The sequence below is a fragment of the Mus pahari genome, chromosome 8 (assembly GCF_900095145.1).
Source record: "Mus pahari chromosome 8, PAHARI_EIJ_v1.1, whole genome shotgun sequence".
In the NCBI taxonomy this organism is placed as follows: Eukaryota; Metazoa; Chordata; class Mammalia; order Rodentia; family Muridae; genus Mus; species Mus pahari.
This window is the reverse complement of record NC_034597.1, coordinates 12,208,263-12,229,102: the sequence shown is the minus strand read 5'-3', so window position 1 is coordinate 12,229,102 and position 20,840 is coordinate 12,208,263. Positions and strand designations below refer to the sequence as shown.

At 40.0% G+C, this 20,840-nt stretch overlaps 1 protein-coding gene across 6 annotated transcripts in view; it reads left to right on the top strand.

The window, feature by feature from the left end:
• Positions 1-20,840, top strand: part of Usp54 (ubiquitin specific peptidase 54) — a 96,164-nt gene that overhangs the window by 19,473 nt on the left and 55,851 nt on the right. For 3 of the 6 annotated variants that reach the window (XM_021203269.1, XM_029541735.1, XM_029541739.1), the window contains exons 1-3: positions 5,850-5,910; positions 16,050-16,862; positions 19,863-19,955. In XM_021203269.1, coding sequence (XP_021058928.1) covers positions 16,716-16,862; positions 19,863-19,955 — 240 coding nt within the window. In that variant the 5' untranslated portion in view covers positions 5,850-5,910; positions 16,050-16,715. Of the gene's footprint in view, positions 1-5,849; positions 5,911-16,049; positions 16,863-19,862; positions 19,956-20,840 lie in introns of those variants that run through there. The other 3 variants (XM_029541737.1, XM_029541736.1, XM_029541738.1) reach the window with 1 other exon arrangement.

Here is a 20,840-nt window from a genome sequence, read left to right as displayed (position 1 = left end):
CTTTGTAGACCAGGCTGGCCTCGAACTCAGAAATCCGCCTGCCTCTGCCTCCCGAGTGCTGGGATTAAAGGCGTGCGCCACCACGCCCGGCTTGGCATTATACTTTAAAAACGGTATGGGTATCATTTATAAAAGAAATAAAGATGAAAATTTGTTTTTTCTGGTTTTGTTTTTTCTATTTTTTGAGATTATAATTACATCAATTCCTCTTTGCTCTTTCCTCTCCCCCAAACCCTTCCAATATATCCTCCTTGTTCTCTTTGAAAAGTGCCTCTTTTTTGTTAACCTTTGTTATATACATACATGTGTATATATGTGTCTGTGATATATGATATATGATATGTTTTCAGGACTGAAGATTTGGTATTGGATAACTAATTGGTGTGCTCTTCCCTGGGGAAGAGTATTTCTCCCACTATCGGCATTCCTTATTGGTGCTTTGACTGCATGTATGTCTGTGTTAGGGTGTCAGTTGTAAGCTGCCATGTGGGTCCTGGCAAGTGAGCCTGGCTCCTCCAGAAGAGCAGCCAGTGTTCTTAACGACTGAGCCCTTTCCTCTTCCTATAGTTTTTTGTGTAGGGGTCAGTTCCTGCCCTGTTCACATTAGAGTGTCTCTTAGTGTTCTTGCTCAGCTCCTGTTTAGGCAGTCATATTGGTAAGACTTCATAGGTGTAGTAGCTTCTGCCATTTCTCAGAAACACTGTTTCTGATCCTTTGGCTTTTACAATGTTTCCAAAATAATTCATTAAGGGAAACAATGAGGTGGCTCAGCAGGTGTGCTTGGTGGCAACACCAAGCCTGATGTTTGACACCTGGATGCATGTGGTGGATTGAGAGAACCTATCCTTGACCTCTGATTCCCACATGTGCACACATACACAACATAAATAAACAAACAAACAAATAAATAAAATTTGAAATGAAATTAATATTCAATTAAAAAAGATTTTTATTTATTATAAGAGTCTACTGTAGCTATCTTCAGACACACCAGAAGGGGGCATTGGATCCCATTATAGATGGTTATGAGCCACCGTGTAGTTGCTGGGATTTGAACTCAGTACCTCTGGAAGAGCAGTCAGTACTCTTAACCACTGAGCTATCTCTCCAGCCCCTAGTGTTTGATTTTTAATAGCAAGGTTTCTAATGTGCTGCAAAGAACTAGAATATTTTTTGTACACAATTTGTAAAGATTACATTTATCTGATTGTGTAAGCCTTATAGTGTTTAACCTCATGGTAACCCCAGATTATTTATTTATTTATTATTTATTTGTTTGCTTGTTTGATTGATTTAAAGAATGGAAGCCAGTGAGATGGCTTAACAAGGAAAGGTGCTTGATGTCGAAGCTCACAATCTGAGTTCCATCCCTGGACTCTACAAGGGTGGAAGGAGAGGATTGACTCCAGCGAGTTGTGCTGTTACCTCTATTTATCTGCCAGGACTCACTCTCACTCTCTCTCTCTCTCTCTCTCTCTCTCTCTCTCTCTCTCTCTCTCTCNCTCTCTCTCTCTCTCTCTCTCTCTCTCTCTCTCTCTCTCTCTCACATGCTCGTTCTCTGTCTCTCTGTCTGTTTGTCTCACACACAATTTAAGAAAAAGAGTGCATACATTTTACTCTCTTCCCCCCTCCTCTCTTTCCCCTCCTCCATTCTCTTTCTTAGTCTTGCTGGGTAGTCTGCTCACCGTCTCCCAGCCTGTGTCAAAAGAGCCAGAGCTATGTCACACCCAGCTCTACTGCTCTTCAGCTCTCTGTTTTCTGCCAGCTTGGAGATGGTCAAATTGATTATCAGGGAAATACTCTCAATAAATAAGGGGAAATTTTTTACAAACGTGAATTGAAATGTTTGTAATTATTGAGCAGGGTATATCTAGCACGCATCACGCAACCTTGCCTTGTTCATCTGTTCTACCTCAACCTAAGACTAGTCTGATGTTTTCTGCTGTACCTGTTCAGTATGTGTTCAGCTGTTTTCTTTTTTAAAATCAGAGTGGATTATTTTCCTTTAGCCACCATGGACTATGTATAGTAGTAAATGGTAGTGATACCGACTTCTTGGCTAGAGAAATTTGATTGTATTCTCTTCTGATTTAAATGACAATAGCAAAGAAAAATAAGAATGCACAGTCTGATTTTCCTACATATTCTTCAAAAAAAAAAAAATCGAAATTGGCACACACACAAACAGAACTAGTTTGCCATACACAGTTGTTTGCCAAGTATTTGAAGCCATCCAGTTTTACCAGGTGGCAGCTGCTGTTGTTTCTGGAGATCTAATTTAATCCATAGACATGAAACAAAGAGTATCTTGTATTGCAAAAAGGAAAACTGTTTGGGGGGGGGGGAAGCAGCTTTATTGAGATATAATTTGCATGTTATATAATGCATGCGTTTAAAGTGTACAATTCAGTGGTTTTCATATATTCAGAATGGCTGTTCCCACAATCACTTTTAGAATAATTTCATTTCTATACAATGAAATGCTGCACATATTATTAGCAGTTTTTTTCCTTCACATACTCTAACTGCTGTAGACAACCAGTAATCTTTCAATGTATATATATTTATCTATTCTGGAAAGTTCATATAAATGCAGTCTATGATATGTGGACTGGATTCTTTCGCTTAGTAATGTTCATTCTTTCTCTTAGTAGGTTCATTTTGGTAGCATTTCTATAGTGACTGAAAAATATTTATTTTATGAATATACTATTTTTTGTTTGACAGATTTATTTATTCATCCACCCATTTATCTATGTATCTGTCTATCCAACTATCTATCTATTTTGAGACAAGGTCTCTTGATGAGCCCTGGCTGTCCTAGAACTCACTGTGTAACTGGGCTGGTCTTGAATTCAGAGACCAGCTTGCCTTACCTTTGGCCTCCTAAGTGCTGGGATTAATAGTTTTAATTTTAAAGAGTTTCTTTTTTTTAATTATGTGTATGTGTGTGAGTGTGTGTGTGTGTGTGTGTGTGTATGTGTGTATGTGTGAGTGTGTGTATGCGCTATGTGTGAGCTAATGCAAGTGCTCTTGGAAGCCACAAGAGGGTGTTGGCAGTATGATTCTCAACCTTTCTAATGCTGCAATACTTCAATACAGTTCTTAACGATGTTGTGATCCCAACCATAGAATTGTTTCATTGCTAATTCATAACTGTAATTTTGCTACTGTTAGGAATCATAGTGCAAATATTTGATATGCAGGCTATCTGATATGCATCTCCCACATGGGTTGAGGCCCTCAGGTTGAGAACTGATGCTCTATGGATAGAGTTACTGGTGGATGTAAGATGACAGACATGGGTGCTAGGAACCAGACTTGGAGCCTCTGTAAGAATAGTGTACTATTTTAACTGTGGAGCTATCTCTTCAATCCCAAGCTTTAATTTTGATGAAATTAAGCTTATCTAATTTTATTCTTTTTTTGTCATTTGTTTGTTTTCTTTCAGTAGACAAAAATCATAGCAGTTTAAAGATTTTGTCCTCTTTTTGTAACTCTAGAATCAAGCAACACTTCAATTGCAAACGTCGTCGTCATCATCATCATCATCATCATCATCATCATCATCATCATCATTGTCTTCACCGAGTATTACATCTTTGAGTAGTTTGCATTCTCCTTCCATCGTGATTTCTCTTTCCATCATAACTCAGGTTATCCAACTTGTGTCACAAGTGACTGACTGTACCCCCTGAGTCATTTGGGAGGCTGCAGGCAGCACTTTATTCTATAAAATAGAATGTTAGCTTTATGAACATTAGAAACAAAGAATAATGAAACACTGTAAGAAAAAAACCCTACTGAACCCACTAGGCAATTCCTAAATCCACTAGGCCTACCTACTGAGTGATTGAAATGCCTGCATGGTCAGTGCCCTTCCTTAGTGTTCTGTTCTGAGCATTGATCTTGGGGGTTCTTCAAGGGTGGGACCCACACCCCTCCCTAGCTACAGCTCTATACCATTTTTTTAAATAAATGGACACAGAGTCTCACCATGTTAGCTGGACTGGAAAGCACTCTTCCTGCTTCTACTTCCCCAAGTGCTGGGATTAAAGGTGTGTGCCACCATGCTGGGCTCTTTATACTATGTCATAATGACTTTGAAGGGCTACCTTTTATATTTCTGATAGTTAATATATTTTTAAAATTAATCTTTATTTAATTTCAGGTACACAGATGTTTATCTTATATGTGTATGTATATGTCCTATGAGTGCATTGCCTTCTTGCCTGTATAGGCTAGAAGAGGGTGTCAGATCCCCTGAGAATGGAATTACAAATGGTTGTGAGCTGCCATGTGTGTGCTAGGAATTGAACCCAGGTCCTCTGGAAGAGCAGCCAGGGTTCTTAACCACTGAGCCGTCTTCAAACCTCTAATATTTAATCTTAACTGTCAACCTGTCTAGATTTAGAATTACCATTGGAATTGCATACCTAAAGGTATGTCTATGAAAGTATTTTCAGAAAGGTTTAAAAGGCAGTACCACTCTGAATGTGGGTAGCACCATGGCTTGGGGGCCTGGATTGACTTGAAAAAGTGTGAGGAAGGGCAGCCCGAGTTGCTGGTTCTCTGCTTCCTGACTACCACTGCAGTGTGACCAGTTGTCCGTGCTCCTTCAGCTAAGCCGTCCCTGCTGTGAGCCAAAGTAATTTTTCTTAATTTGCTTTGTCAGATCTTTTTCTCATAGAGAAAAGACCAAGTACAATGTGGGCATCTTTCTTTCCATTTAGAACTGATGAGTAGAAGTCTGTGCTTTTGCCTTTGTGTGGCACTTCTGTGCTTTGGCACTACATACTAGAAGACCTGGCTAGAATACTGATAGTGAGCAAGAGAAGCAGTGGCTTGCTTCTTTTAAACTTGGCACTTGCTTTGCTGCCAAAGGACTGCTTTACTTTAAGCATATTGTTAAAATGTAAGCTTAATTAGTTTTGAACAGTGTCCATGGTTGTTTAATTTCACCAATAAACTTTAATTAAATCTTGTTTTAGTGACCTCAAGTATTTTCTCTCAAGGTTGAGAAATAAAGCCAACTTTCATAAATGGCAAGAATCTTGCTGATGAGTTTTTTCTTCAGTATGCTTATAAAACAACTCATTTCAATAAAGCTGTTTAATAAGCAGAGTGACACATAGACGCATGTGTGTTGGTCCTCTTGGCCTTTATGCCCTGTCTGCAAATGCAAGTTCTGTTTGACTGATCATATGTTTCAGGGTGGAATCCAACTGCAGCTCCCTAAAGAGGTGTGGAGATCTTGGCTGGAAGAACCTTTAGATTCAGTTCTTGTTTTAAATTGACTGACAACCCCCGCAGCTTGGTTTACATAATTTCTATTTATACAATTTCCTAATTTCTTTAATAGCACGGCCCATTTTAGTGTTTAAGATGGAAGACTTTTGCCCATTAAAATAGTTTCACTGCAGATAGTCTTGGGACTTTGAATTGACTCAGACAGCATTGTTTTTGGTGATTCTCTAGGACACTGCAAAGGTATCTTCTCACAGACACCACACAAAGGGTTCTTTTAGGACCAGCCCTTTGGAACCAGCTGCCACCCTGCAAACCTTACTTTTCGATGACCTTGCTTTCAGGAGTGCCTCTGGAGGAAGCAGCCTTATAGAGTTGTTGTAAACCTCCTGTGAAGTTCGTCATAAGGCTTTCCTAGAGTTCTGGTTAGTTCCTTCAGTTTTAGATTCTCAATGAATTGTTCCTGGTAGTTGGCAAAAAAATTGTTTTATCCCTGACATCCTGTTGTGTGCCTTTGTGGTTAGATGAACAGTTTCCCATTGTTGTTCCTTGCGCTTGTCTCCTCCCTCTGTACCCTTGCCTCTGTTCCGTTCTGTGCCACTTGCCCCACAAATGCCCTTGTGAGTACTTGAAGTTTTTTGCTGAGCTCGAATGGGTTGTCTGGTAAGCATTGTAGTTGTATTAAAAATGTGTAGTGGGAGGATACCATGACTGGGTAGTGTTTGTAAAGTTATTCCAGTTCACCCCACCCCCACCCCTATAATAGCTTACTTTGAAATTGAGGTTTGAACTCAATTTTCAGGAGACTTTTACATGCTGTTGTTGTTGTTTTTTTTCTTTTTTTTGCTCTTTCTCCAACCAGCTATTAAATTTGTGAATTTTATTTCCCCCCTCTAACATGTATTTTATATATATGAACTTGTTAGAATTAAAGGGGAGATTTACAGGTTTAAAGAAAAGAGTTGTAGGTTTAGTGTTTTTGAATTTCCTTAAAACAAGTTATTTGTTAGAAGGTTGTATTCTTTGTATTTATTTTTCAAACTCAATATATGGGCTAAGGAAGTAACAGAGGTCCTGTTTTGTGGCTAACCTATGCAGTAACATTACTTCCAGACGTAGAGTGATTTCCTTTTCCGTCACCAGAAGGTTAGTGATAAAATTCATTTAGATTTTGACAGTGTGTTGTCATCCTGGGAAGTGGTTTGCTGAGTATTTCAGAGTGGCAGATGCTTGCTTCTAGAGAGTACCTTACTTAGGAAGTTAGGTTTGGTCACGAGACCTGTTCCCTTCTGGTATGAGGTATTTTGATCCTTTGAAAATAAAATGTTTTATATTTGATGCTCAGGTCATTCCAGTGCCACCTGAACAGTATTTCGTAATGCTATTATTTTCTTGGATTGTATATTTTGACCTTCATCTAAGAAATAGTGGGCTGCGTGCGTGTGTGTATGTGTCTGTACTTGCACTCACATTTTTTAAAAGCTTTGGGTTCTGTAGAACTGCTACTAGCAATATGAGGAAACCTTACTGAGATTTTATTACTGTTTAGTTGAATCTGCTTTTAAGTGGAGGTTGTACTTTTACAATAATAATTTCTTGATCCCCTAGGTTCTATGCTAAATGCTACACATATATTTCTAATTTTCACTACAACCCTGACAAGTAGATAGTATTTTTCTTTATCATACATAGTTGGAACGTCTCCGTCCTCTTCCCCTTGCAGTATGAGAACGACTCCCGCCTTTTAAGAGCTAAGGACATGCTGTGTGTCCAGTAATGTTCACTTCAGTAGTTGCTACCATTATTTCCAGTGAAAGAGACAGTATGGAAGGCCACCCCTACTCCCTTGTTAGTGGTAGGGTTAACATTTGAACTGATTCAAACACTGGAGTTCAGTAGCTTTTGAGAATATGAAGGACTTTTAGGATAGATTTCAGTACCTCCTGGTTTTTACTGCTCTCACTGAAGAGAGCTTTGTGTTCTTTCTGATTCCTTGCTTTGTATTCTCTGTCACCTTCCTTCCCAGTCACATGCTTGCTTGCTTTCTCACACTGGAGTTGCTTGTACCATTCTGTGCCAGTGTTCTCCTGACAGAAATGAGTCAAGCTGCTGCTATCACTGGCTTCCTCTCCTATTTTCCTCTTAGTGTTACTGTCATTATATTTTCACAATTGTGCAAAATAGCCCAGGTACTGATGTGTTTATAATGATTGTAAAATAATTCATAGTTGTAATCAAGTATCTAAATTATAAAAGCATTCTTTAGTGATTTGAAAAATTAGGAAGGAAAAAACATCTTTGGTTCTTAGTGATTTAACAAGAGGGTTATATAGGGCATTTTTTTTTTTTTTCTTTCTAGGGGCCAAATAAATTGCCTGAAACTTTCTTCTTTCAACCTGCCACTAGTTTGCTACTATTGGCAGTGTGGTTAGGAAACAACATTTTATTTGTCTAACTGGCCGGAATATCTTTCCTCCATAGACTTGTTGGGAATATAAGATGAAATTGAAGTGTGATATGATTTAGGTTGGAGACTTGGGGAAGAGCTAAAGAGTTGATTGGTCATAGCTGTCACTGAGTTATCTCTAAACAGGAACAAGTTTCATGTGTTTTAAAAGATTTTGTCAAACACACACATAGGGTTTCTCTGTGGAGTCCTGGCTGTCCTGGAACTCACTCTGTAGACCAGGCTGGTCTTGAACTCAGAGATTCAACTGCCTCTGCCTCCTGAATCCTGGGGTAAAAGGCATGTACCACCATTGCCCAGTTCATTAACTTTTTTTCAACAAGTATTAAGTAGGCATCTGGCTGCCCTGGAACTCTCTATGCAGACCAGGCTGATCTCAAACTCCCAGAGAGCCACCTGCCTCTTTCTCTTGAGTGCTGAGATTAAAGATGTACACCACCATTCTTGGGAAAAATTTTTATTAGTATATATATTAATCACACATAATGGGTTTCATCATGACACTTTGATACATGTGTATTGTGTTTTGATCATATCATCCTGCCCTACTCCCCTCCCACTGATCTTCCCCTTCCCAATTGGCCCCAAGAAAGTGACTGAATCTAACTGACTACTCTTTATAAGATGTGACCATCATTAGACCCTGCCAGAATGAGTTGCTGCCTCCAAATGATGCTGGTATAGGTAGGAGGACTCGGAAGATGGGTATGGGAAGAGAACAGTCAGGCAAAATACCGGGCATACCTGCAGAATAATTTTTAAAAACTTTTTTTTCCCTTCGTTTTTTTGGGCAGGGTCTTGTATATCCCTGACTGGTGTGGAACTTGTTATAGTAGATCAGGCTGGCTTTGAGTTTACAGTTATCTTCTTGCTTCTACCTCTTAAGTACTGAGATGACAGGCATGTGCCACCATGCCTAGTTTTCTTGGAATTTTTTTCTTATAGGTGTGTGTGTATGAGATATAGTCATAGCTATTATTTGTGGAACTATTCTTTTTTTTTACTGAATTCTTAAGTGTTTTGTTACATATTATTGAGTTGAATATACATTATTGTATTATATTTTGTGTGTGTGTGTGTGTGTGTGTGTGTGTGTGTGTGGCACCTGGGTAGATGAAGAGATCTCACATAGCCCAGGCTGAGCTTGAACTTGCTATATAGGTGAGAATGACCTTGAACTCCTAATTTTCCTCTGTCACAGGTGCTAGTATTACAAGGCTCATACTACCTCACCTGGTGTAGAACCTACATTTTTTTTCCATACAGGGTTTCTCTGTGTAGTCCTGGCTGTCGTAGTGCTCACTGTAGACTATGCTGACTTCAAACCCAGTTAGCGTGCCTCTGCCTCCCAAGTGCTGGGATCAGTGGCGTGCATCACCTCTGTCAAGTGAACCTGCACTTCAAAGAAAGATCTTTACTGTTAGATTTCATTTCATTCATGTATTGCATGTGTGTATGTATGTCTGGGTATGCATTTGTCTTGGCGCCCTAGTGGAGGTCAGAGGAAACCTTGTGGGAATCTTGTGGGTTCTGGGATAGAGCTCTGGTTGTCGGGCTTGGTGGCAAGAGTTTTAATTCACTGAGCTTTCTTGCTTAGTGGTTTTGGCTAGACTAGCTGGTTGGCTGGCTATTGAATTCTTGGGATCTGTCTGTCTCTGTTGCTTGATGCTTGGATTTCAGGCTTGTGAGGCCATACCTGACTTTGTTATGTAGGTACTGGGGATTCAGACTCAGATCCTTAGGTTTGCAGAGCAAACACCATTATCTACTGAGCCGTAAACCTAGCCCCAGTACTTGTACTTAAACTACTCTTCTCTTTGTACTTAACCATCTTCCAATGAGGTTGGGAAATTATCTATGGAACTTTGAATCTTTATAGAAAAGAGCCTACCTGTATCTCTCTGCCTATAACAAAGTGAAACATATTTTCTTGTCTGTTTATTTTCTTTGTAGCTGGCTTCAGACAAATTGCTTGAAAGTGACGGTTAGGTTCTTACAAAAACATGTTTTTCTGTATTTTAACACTATATAATTCTTCCTTTTGTACATGATGTATTAATTTGATGCCCAAGTTCAACCCTCAGGCTATTGTTCAGTGGGGTACTATTCACTCAGGAGTTTCAGATAACCAGCCTATAACCAACAGTTGACCTTTTAGAAATGGTTGTAAATGCTTATCTGTATTTTCAAGCTTGAGTTGGAAGGAAATAAATATTTGATTATGTTTATAAGTTTTTATTTTAAAAGTCACCTGTATCTCTTATTTCAGGTATGGATTTTAGTGATTTATTTAAAGAGAATCAGAATTTAATAAGATTCTGGAATTGGTTATTATAGTTACATTTTCTATTTCAATTAAACATTCAGTGATTTCATTTCATACATATTATCTCCAACTCTATAGAATAAAAATTCCATGTACTGCAATCTGTGTTCAGAAATACATAACACGACAGAATATGGGGTGGAGTGGTGGTAGGGGTTTCTGTGACCACCAAAGCAGGCAGAATAATGAGTGGCAAGAAGTTTGGCTCAGTACAACTAAGTAGCCAGTATTGGTTCAACTTTGGAAATCTGACCCCAAATTTAAGCACAGCACAATTTGGAGAAAATTTTCCTGGTAATGATTAACTCAGTTCCATATGCACAATAAAGCTTAAGGCATAACTGCATCAGAACTCTTTGTAAAGTTCATGTGATATCTTCCGTAAAGATGGGTTCTATAGATTGACTGTATGTGACACCTTCCATAAAGATGGTTCTATAGATTGAGGAGCTCATGATAGGTAAGTGTCTGGGGGGAGGAGGATCTGGTGAGGTCTCATCCACACTGCACAAAAGTGACCAGGCCATTAACCACCTCAGCTCCCAGCCTTTGGAGCAGATAGCAGGTTACTCATCCCTTCCTTTGAAGGAACGACCTTGTGTGTTTAGCATTTCTGGTTCCTCTAGTACATGTGAGCACAAGATCCTCTGTGCCCTCCAGGGTAGAGTGTGGATGTTGTGGTCTAAGTTCCAGATGTCCTGAGAGCATAAAGGAGGATGAAGTACATTAGGAGACTAGAAAGGAAACAAGATAGGACTAGTCATTGTGTTTCTTTTCTTTCATCCTCTCTCTTTGTATACATGTATACACATAGACTATAGATCATCTGTGTATACTATATAACATGTGGTATGTACATGCTAACTGTTAGTATTCTTTATGTCATTTGCAACTATTTCTTCTAATCCTTGGTTTGTCTTAATCCTCTTGTCCATTCTCTTCTCTTTGAAAGAGCAGAAGTTCTTAATTATGAAGTGCAAGTCTACAATATTTGTTTTCAATCAATATAATTTCTCTTGCCTTATTTGCACAGGCTACTTTCTTCACAATAATGTTGAGTAGGAATGATTCCATTAGACACCATTGCCTTGCTTGAGACTTAGGAAAATAGGAGTGATCCTTATTAAAGAAAAATCTATTTTGGGGGCAAGTGAGATTGCTTAGCTGGTTAATGTGTATACCACCAAACCTGACAACCCAAGGTCAATCCCTAGACCCCATATGGTAGAGAGAGCTAACTTACACACTGGTGGCCTCTATATTTCTCTCTCTCTCTCTCCCCCCCCTCTCTCTCAGTAAACACCAGTAACAAATAAATGTAGTGGAGTTGTGTGTGGGTGTGGTGGCACATACTTCTAATCCCAGCTCTCCTAGGGTACAGGATGAAAAGACAGCATTTGAAGACTAGCTTTAGCTATGAGACCAGTCTCATGCAAGACAAAACAAATCTATTTTAGAAATATATGTGATACCACAAGCTCTACTGAGGGTGGAGAGACAAGGAAGACCAGGAATTTAGAGTCATTGGCACTGATTAGAGTCAGGTTCTAGGATCTGAGGAGATAGCTTAGTGGATTTAGGGCTTCCCATGGAAACACGAAGACCTGAGTTTGGATCTGTCATAGCTATGCAAAAAATCTGGCGTGTGCTACCACTGCCCAGCAGTTTCTCATTTTCTGAGGTCCCTAAAACAGAATTTACCTTAGGTATCACAGTTCACCTTTTTATTTTTTTAAGATTTTATTTATTATATATGAGTACATTGTAGTTGTCTTCAGACACACCAGGAGAGAGTATCAGATCTCATTACGGATGGTTGTGAGCCACCATGTGGTTCCTGGAATTTGAACTCAGGACCTCTGGAAGAGCAATCAGTGCTCTTAACCGCTGAGCCATTTCTCCAGCGCCACAGTTCATTTCTTATTCATTGAATTAATTATTCATTTTCATGCTGTTATAGCAACTCTGAATCGTTTAGTGAATATATTTGTTTTACAGACTCAGAGAATGAAGTTCAGGATCCTGTCCCGGATAATCTACCTGGAATTAAACCTAAAATAATTAAACACAAAAGTGTAGAAATAGAAATAGAACATTGTCTTCTACCTTCAGTTTTAGCCCCAGTCCTCTTTGGATTAGATCACTGTATTTGTTCCTTCTGATGACATCATACTTTTCTTACATGTTATTTCTGGTGCTCAGGATTCAAGGTCCATGAGCACATGTGAATACTTGCATGTGAGCCACCCTCAGCTGCTGTTACCTTGGTTTTGAGCTAGACTAGCTAGTTAGGATGTCCCAGGGATGGATATGCCTGTCTCCAGCACTAGGATGTCAAGCACATCTGGCTTTCTGTCTGCTGCTGAGGACCAAGCTCAGCTTCTCTCCCAGATCCTCACAACTATACTTGTTGTAATTGTCTTTTTCTTTTCCCCCTAGTTTTGAGATTGGCAACATCTTTTTTTCTTTAAAGTTTACAGAGAAGTTATAAGACATAGTAGGAAAGCCAGGCAGTGGTGGCATATGCCTTTAATCCCAGCACTTGGGAGGCAGAGGCAGGCGGATTTCTGAGTTCGAGGCCAGCCTGGTCTACAGAGTGAGTTCCAGGACAGCCAGGGCTACACAGAGAAACCCTGCCTGTCTCAAAAAAACAAAACAAAACCAAACAAGAAATAGTAAGATAAAATGTCATACTCTGTTTTTTTACACTAGGATCTTCTGTAGTCCAGTCTGACCTCAACTTTTGTATGTAGTTAAGGTTGACTTTCCTGACTTTCTGCCTCTGCCTCTCAAGTGTTGGGATTATAGTACATTATTTGGCAGTGTTAGGGGTTGATCCAGGGTCTTATTCATGGTGGGCAGACTCTGCCAACTGAAGTCTTTCCCCAGCCTGGCATTCTCGTGCCCTTCAGCGAGATGCATCTGTTGTTAACAATTTTTTCTGTATTTGTTTTATCTATATATTCTGTTTGTATGTGTTTGTGTATACATGTATACATATTCTTTTCTTTCTGAGCCCTTTGAGAATGTGTGGCAGACATAATGTTCTTAAGTAATTCAATATTTCCTAATTTTTTTTTTATCTTTAAAAACAGATTATTAGCCCAGCACTTGGGAGGCAGAGGCAGGCGGATTTCTGAGTTCAACGCCAGTCTGGTCTACAGAGTGAGTTCCAGGACAGCCAGGGCTACACAGATAAACCCTGTCTTGAAAAATCAAAAAAAAAAAAAACCCACAAAAAACAAAAAACAAAAAACAAAAACCCCCAAACAGATTATTAGAGCCATGTAGCTAGAAATACCATTTCTATTCTCAGGTATCTTCAGTAAATGATACCAGAGAACGATTGTGGGAGTCAGTGCTAGACCTAGAAGCCAACATTTCGTTTGGAGTGGAGTGTTTTTGCCATCAGTGTTTGCCTGAACCATTTGGACTGCCTCTCATGCCTTTGCTGTTTTTTGACTGTCACTTTAGTTTCTGACATACCTACCTAGTGGGAGAACTCACTGCTTTCTCACATAATGCTGCCATTCAGAGCCTGTGACTCCTTTCTGCCACTGTCTGTCTTCCCTTTGCTGTCTGTGCTTGGGCATGTGTCATAGGGCAGGCGAGGTTTCAGTGAGTGCCTCATGTGGAAACTAAAAACCCCACCTACCTGCCAAGCCGCTTCTGCTGTGAGCCAAGTGGAGGCTTGGTACTTGTCATTCCTTTGCAGCAGTTGAGCTGAAGGAATGCTGCATGGCTTGTTGGAAGTTACTCAGTGGCCCTGAATATACAGTTCATGAGGGATATGTAGAGAAATCTTTGTTGGAGATTAATCAACAGATATTGATAGTTTATGACCATCACTGTGATGGATGGGGGCTTTGGGAATACTATAATAAGATACATAATTAAGCGACAAATATTATAGCCACCTAGTTCCAGCTCTGCCGCATACCAGTTAGGCAAGTTGACGTCTTTAAGTCCCAGTTCATTCTTCTGTAAAGCTGAACTAATAGTATCTACCTGATAGGCTGTTGTGAAGATTAAACAAGGAATGTCAGTATAGTGTCATCATATGCTTGATACTAGATAGTATTTTATTTTATATAGTCATATGATACATGACTGATACTATATAAAACAAAAGGAGAGTAATAAAAACAGTAAATAAAATGACCGTACAATGTACAACCAAATACTTTAATTGTGACGTGTAGATTATGAAGATTATAAACAGCCCAGGAATGTAGAGAAGAGGAAGAATAGTCTTATGCAACTAATTAATATTCCTGTGCTTCAGCTTTCCCACTGGACACACTGAGGACAGAGTCAGATGTTCTCTAGACAATGATTAAAACCTCAAAGAATTTTTGCTTTTAGTTGGTTTGATTGAAACAGGGTTTTGATATATAGTCTAGGCTGTCCTTGAGTGCACAATCCCTTACCTCCAGTTAGGAAGGCTACCATGCCTCCCCTGCTGATTTTAGTTTTTGTGGTTATTGTTGGTTTTGTTTGTTGTTTGTTTATGCAGGGCCTCACCATGTAGCCCTGGCTGGCCTTTATCTCACAGAGATCAGCCTGCCCCAGCTCCTAAGTGGTGGGATTAAAGGTGCATGTATTGAGTATTTTCTTTTTAATTTTAAAAACTTTTTTGAGGTAGCCTTGCTATTTAGCCTAGGTTGCCTCAGAGTTACAATGCCTCTGCCTTTGCCTCTTGGATACTGGGATAGTGGCACCTGCTATAACACCTGGCTTATTTTTGATTTTCTAAATTGTGTGTGTGTGTATGTGTGTGTATATTAATATATGATATTAATTAAAGGGAGGTGCGAAATATTTGAAATTTAGCACTTGGGCCAGGTGTGGTTACACATACCTATAATGTGAGCGAGCACTTTGGCAGGAAGGAGAATTGCTGGAAGTTTGAGGTCATCCTGGTCTGTGTTGTAAGTTCCAGGCCAGCCAGGGCTATACAGTAGGACCCCATCTCAATAGAAATGTGGGTTTTTGAGATGACTCAGAGGGTAAAGGCATTGCTGTCCAACCTAATGAGCTGGGTTTACTACCAGGAGCTTCCATGGTGGAAGGAGAGAGCTGACTCCTGAACGTTGTGCTGGATGTAGTTGGCTCACACCTTTAAGCCCAGGACTCTGAGTTTGAGGCCAGCCCGGTCTACAGCGAGAGTTCCAGGCCAGTGTGGTGAGACCTGTCTCTCAGATGCTTCCTTCCAGGGATGCTGCTTCATTTGTTGCCTCACAGACATTTTGGTTTGTTGAAGTCAAAAGTTGGTTGGTGGATGAACTCTCATTCCAGGCCCCTTTAGATAATTTCAAGATTTAAGTGATTTGTAACTCAAATTATTTCTCTGATTCTCTGGCAAAATATTGATTAAACAAATCAGTCAAACAAGGCAACAGATAAGGCAAAAAGGCTTGTGTTTGGACTGGATATTGAGGACATGTGGTCTAATGACCACGAGGGATTCTCTGGGATGGAGCCTCATTCTCCTAGAATGGAGTCCAAACTGCTGATGTACCCCCACCTGTAACCAGGATTTCATAACTGTGCATGGAAGGCAGCTTTAGAAAAGTACTTTAATAACAACACCTAGAAGACAGACTTCCTTGCTTGGTGTTTGCAATCTTAGTGATTTTTGTTGTTTTTGTTCTTTCTTAGCTTCATTTTAGAAAGTTTGTGTTTGGTTTTTATTTTAGTCTAGTTCAGCTTTCATCTTCAAATTTAAGAGTTTTCCATGAAAGTGAAGCTGCCCACATTTCTTTTTTCCTTTCGTTTGGTATTTCCCTTTTTTGTTTTTGATATCTCTCTCTCTCTCTCTCTCTCTCTCTCTCTCTCTCTCTCTCTCTCTCTCTCTCTCTCTCTCTCTCTCTCTCTCTCGTCATTGTTTGTCAAGGTTTCAAGTTTATACTGAGAGGTGAGGCGACGTTGTTCTTGGCAGAACAGTGCAAAGCCAGTAGAGTCATTAAATGACGTAAGCTTTTGAATTTTTTTTTCTTTCTGTTAAAGCTCTCTGGCACAGCTGGCTATTCTCGTCTCAGAAGAAGGGAGAAGAGACTTTCTGAAGATCTGGTAGAGAGGATAGAAGAAATTTGGAATACAACTAAAAGGTACAGCAAAGAACTCCAACAGCAGCCCTACAGAGAACGCAGACAAACTTCTCAGCTTGTGGTGTCTCCTCAGTTGTTCAGAGCTTGAGTTTTGCTCGAGGATGATGAGACGAGGCGCTAAGAGGGCAAAGAGGAGTGTGCTAGGTTCCTGCCACTTCCTCCAGGCTTCAGTTCACAAGAAGCATTGTAAGAAGGGCTGAAGAACAAGCTGTGCTTGGCCTTGGCTACTGTTGACTTGAGGATTCCATCTGTTTCACCAGGCGTGGAGGGAGGCCGTTTCAGCAGCATAGAAGGAAGCAGTACTTAAGGGCTTCTCTGCATTGGTCATGAGCCAAGTTACACTTTGAACAGTGGGGCAGGTGAAGGAAGGACAGCTTTGGCACCTGGATCTAAGGAGACACCTGAATTCCCCGAGCTTACAGATGTCATGTTTGGGAAGATCTAAACTCAGCATTTCAATCTGAACAGTTTTCTGTTTTTTTTTTTTTAAGACTTCAAAAGACACAGTTCCTTGTCAAAAAGATATAAAGCCCCCCTTTCCCCCTTTGGGCTAATGTGAACAATAATGTCTTGGAAAAGAAATTACTTTTCTGGAAGCCGAGGTAGTGTTCAAGGGATGTTCGCACCTCGGAGCTCAATGTCCATTGCCCCCAGCAAAGGCCTCAGCAATGAGCCAGGGCAAAACAGCTGCTTCCTCAACAGTGCCCTGCAGGTAAGCCCACCTCCTCCTTCGTGTTGGTAGTGCTGTTTGCAGATGGCTCCCAAGATCATATATTAGGTTTATCTGTGTGATTTTAGGCAAAGCTTTTTATCTTTTCAAATGTCAGTTACCTAATTTGTAGACTTGGACATTAATAATGATAAAAAGTATTATTAATCTGTTTCAAAATTCTTAGACTGTATCTTGAGCATAGTGTCTCTCTCTCTCTCTCTCTCTCTCTCTCTCTCTCTCTCTCTCTCTCTCTGCCTATGGGCTGGTGTGTGTGGGTGCACATGTGAATGTCACCTTGCTTTGGCCATACTCCACCTCTGCCTACCCATCACTGAGATCATAGGCAGGGCTGCCATGCATACCCAACATTTACTGGGTACCAGGGATCTGAACTCTGGTCCTCTTTCTTATTCGGCAAGTGATTGGCTAACTGAGATTTCTCTCAGCTCCAAGGATGGTGTTGCTTTCAGGTAGTAGAAACTCTAGGTGTGCTGTGGCCTAGTTTTCCAGAGCAGTTTTATTACTGTTTTCTTCAAAAAAGGTTATTGTAATTAAACTGTGTATAGGCATGTGTGTCTGCCTGTGAGTATATGTGCTCATGGAGACCAGGGGTCTCCTGAATTATAGAAATTGTAAGCTGTCATGTGGGTGCTGGGAATTGTATCTGGGTCCTCCGGAAGAGTGACAAATGCTTTTAAGTACTGCCATTCTTTCCAGTCACATCCCCCACACATCCCCATTTCCCACCCGCTTTTAAAGGTAGCATCTCATTGTGTATCCCTATTGGTCTAGAACTGTATGTAGACCAGACTGGCCTTGAACTCACAGAGATCTAACTGCCTTTACCTCCCAAATTCTGGGATTAAAAGTGTATGTACCCATAACTGACTCTTTATTCTTTTTCCTTTTTTTGTTTGTCTTTATATGTATAATATATATTATATATAATATGTATGTATTATATATATTTTATTTTTAATGTATGTTTATTGGTGTTTTGCCTGCATGTATGTCTGTGTGAGGGTATTAGAAGTCCTGGAACTGGAGTTACATATTTGAGCTGCCGTGTGGGTGCTGGGAATTGAATCTGGGTCCTCTGGAAGAGCAGCCAGTGCTCTTGAACTGCAGAGCTATATCTTCAGCCCCTCTTTTTTTTGGTTTTTCGAGACAGGGTTTCTCTGTGTAGCCCTGGCTGTCCTGAAACTCTCTGTGTAGATCAGACTGGCCTCAGACTCCGAGATCTGCCTCTCTCTGGCTATTGAGTGCTGGGATTGAGGGCTAGCGCCACGAGTGCTGGGTGGCCCAGCGCCCGGCTGTTTAGTTCTTTCTTTATTTGATGTATTGTGCCATTTTTTTCTAGCAAGGAAAACTTTCTTAGATATTAGGGTTATTTTATTTAAGAAAAACTTTTTTGTTAATTAATTTTTATGTGTATGGATGCTTTGCCTGCCTGTATGTGTGTGCACCACATAAGACACAAAGTCAGTGGAGACCAGAAGAGGGTGTTTGATTGCTGGGACTGGCATTATAAACAATTGTGAACTGTTTTTGGGTGTGGGAATAGAACTTGGGTAGGTCCTCTGCAGCCAGTTCTTAATTGTTGAATCATCTCTACAGCCCCAATATCATTTAATTTTTTAAAAAACTATTTTTATTACATTCATGTGTTTGTTTACTTATGTGTGTGTGTTGTATGGTATAAGTGTACTTATATGTTTGTGTATGCACCCATATATATGTGTACATGGAGGCCAGGGGAGAGATTAGTGTCATCCTCTATTGCTCTGTACCTTATGTGCTTATGACAAGGTTGCTTGGTGAACCTGGAGCTTTCTGTTTCAGTTAGGCTAGTTAGCCATCCAGAGAGCTCAGCACTCATTCATGAGCATGGAAGCCATGACTAGCTTCTATGTGGGTGCTAGGAATTTGAACTCAGGCTCTCTTGATTTCATACAAAGTGCTCTTACCCACTGAGCCATCTCCTTAGCCCTATAATATGAGAGAGAGAGAGAGAGAGACAGCGACAGAGAGAGACAGAGAGAGACACAGAGAGAGAGAGAGAGAGAGAGAGAGAGACAGAGAGAGAGACAGAGAGAGAGAGAGACAGAGAGAGAGACAGAGAGACCCAGAGACCGAGAGAGACTGAGAGACTAGATCTGCTGTGTAGCTCTGGTGGGCCTGGAACTTGGTATGTAAACCAGCATGGCTTCTTCACATGCAGATCCACTTGACTCTTAGAGGTTATTGTCACATATCCTATTGACTTAAGGAATTGTCACAAAGGTAAAATTTTTACTTTATGATAGGTTCAAACTTCTAATACAAATTTAAAGGCATATTCGTCCTTTTCCTGTGGAGATCATTTTGTACCATTTATTGATGAGCTGTTCCTTACATTTGCTAAAGTGCTCTATCACATGGTGAATCCTCTAGTTCAGTTCTACAGTTTTTAATCCCTAAATTTCTTCTTTAACATCACATTTGATTTTTGTCATAGGATATTTTCACCGGGTGACTTTTATTTCCTATTAAAATGAATGACTTTTCTAGAATATGTTCATTTGTCATCCTTGTTAGTTACTATATTCCAGTTTCCTCCTTTGATTTAAAAGTGTTTTAAAAGTTCTTTGTGTGTGTGTGTGTGTGTGTGTGTGTGTGTGTCTTTGTATCTGTGTATGGGTTTGTACACATGAATGCAGTATGCCTATGGAGGCCAGATAAGGATGTTGGATCCCCTGGAGCTGAGAGTTCTAGGTTGTTGTGAGCCATCATCTGTAGGTGCTAGGAGCTAACCTTTGCAAGAATAGTATATGCTCTTAACCACTGAGCCTTCTCCAGCCCTGATGCTTCACCTTTCTGAGATTGGTTTTAATATTATAAGAATAATCTTTTGTTCTGAGAATAAAATTTTTTTCTGCAGTAAATTCCTGTTTGCTTGAATTCTTGACTTTAAAGTCACAGGCTGTTTGTAGGATAATGAGTTTCCCCCTTTTTTGGAAGGTTTTGTGGCACTTGGACATCTTCCGCCGTAGCTTTCGGCAGCTTACAACTCACAAGTGCATGGGTGATTCCTGCATCTTCTGTGCTCTCAAGGTAAGCGCCATATACTTGTCTCTTCTCAGCATCTTAGGTTGTCACATTGCTACTATCGAGGAGATTTGGTTAATTACCGCAATTCTTTTTTTCTTTTTTAAGATTTATTTACTTGTTTTATGCATATAAGTACACTGTAGCTGTCTTCAAACACACCAGACGAGGGCATTGGATCCCATGAGCCACTATATGGTTGCTGGGAATTGAACTCAGGACCTCTGGAAGAGCAGTCAGTGCTCTTAACCACTGAGCTATCTATCCAGCCCCGATTAGGGCAATTCTTAAGAACTTGTTACTGAATTATCTTTTTGCAGTTTTTAGCAAAAATGAATGTGAAGTTTGTTTTGAAGTATTATTATGCAGCTAGTATTCCATTCTGAGACAGCTTGCCCAAAGACTTGGATGTGATGTGATAAGATGCTGTTCAGGTGTGCTTCTGCTTCACCTATTTATTACTTCCAAAGCTCATCCTGAGTTTTCCTTTTGAAAGAACAAACGATTTTTAATGGAATCCGCTATTATTGTTAAAACTAAATTTAAGAAATTTATTGTTTCATAATGTTTCCCATTACATTTTCAAAAACTAAATTTTATTTGTTTTGTGTGAGTATGTGCCATGACACTTTTATGGTCAGAGGACAACTTTCAGGAGTCCATTCTCTCCTACTATGTGAAAGCTGGCGAATGTGAAAGCTGGCGAAGGAGCTGAGATCATCAGGCTGTGAGGCAAATGGCTTCACCTGCTGAACCATTTCACAGCCCCTATTTGCTTCCTCCCCCCTCCCCCTCCTCTTTCTTTCTTTCTTTCTTTCTTTCTTTCTTTCTTTCTTTCTTTCTTTCTTTCTTTCTTTCTTTCTTTCTTTCTTTCTTTCTTTCCTTCTCTCT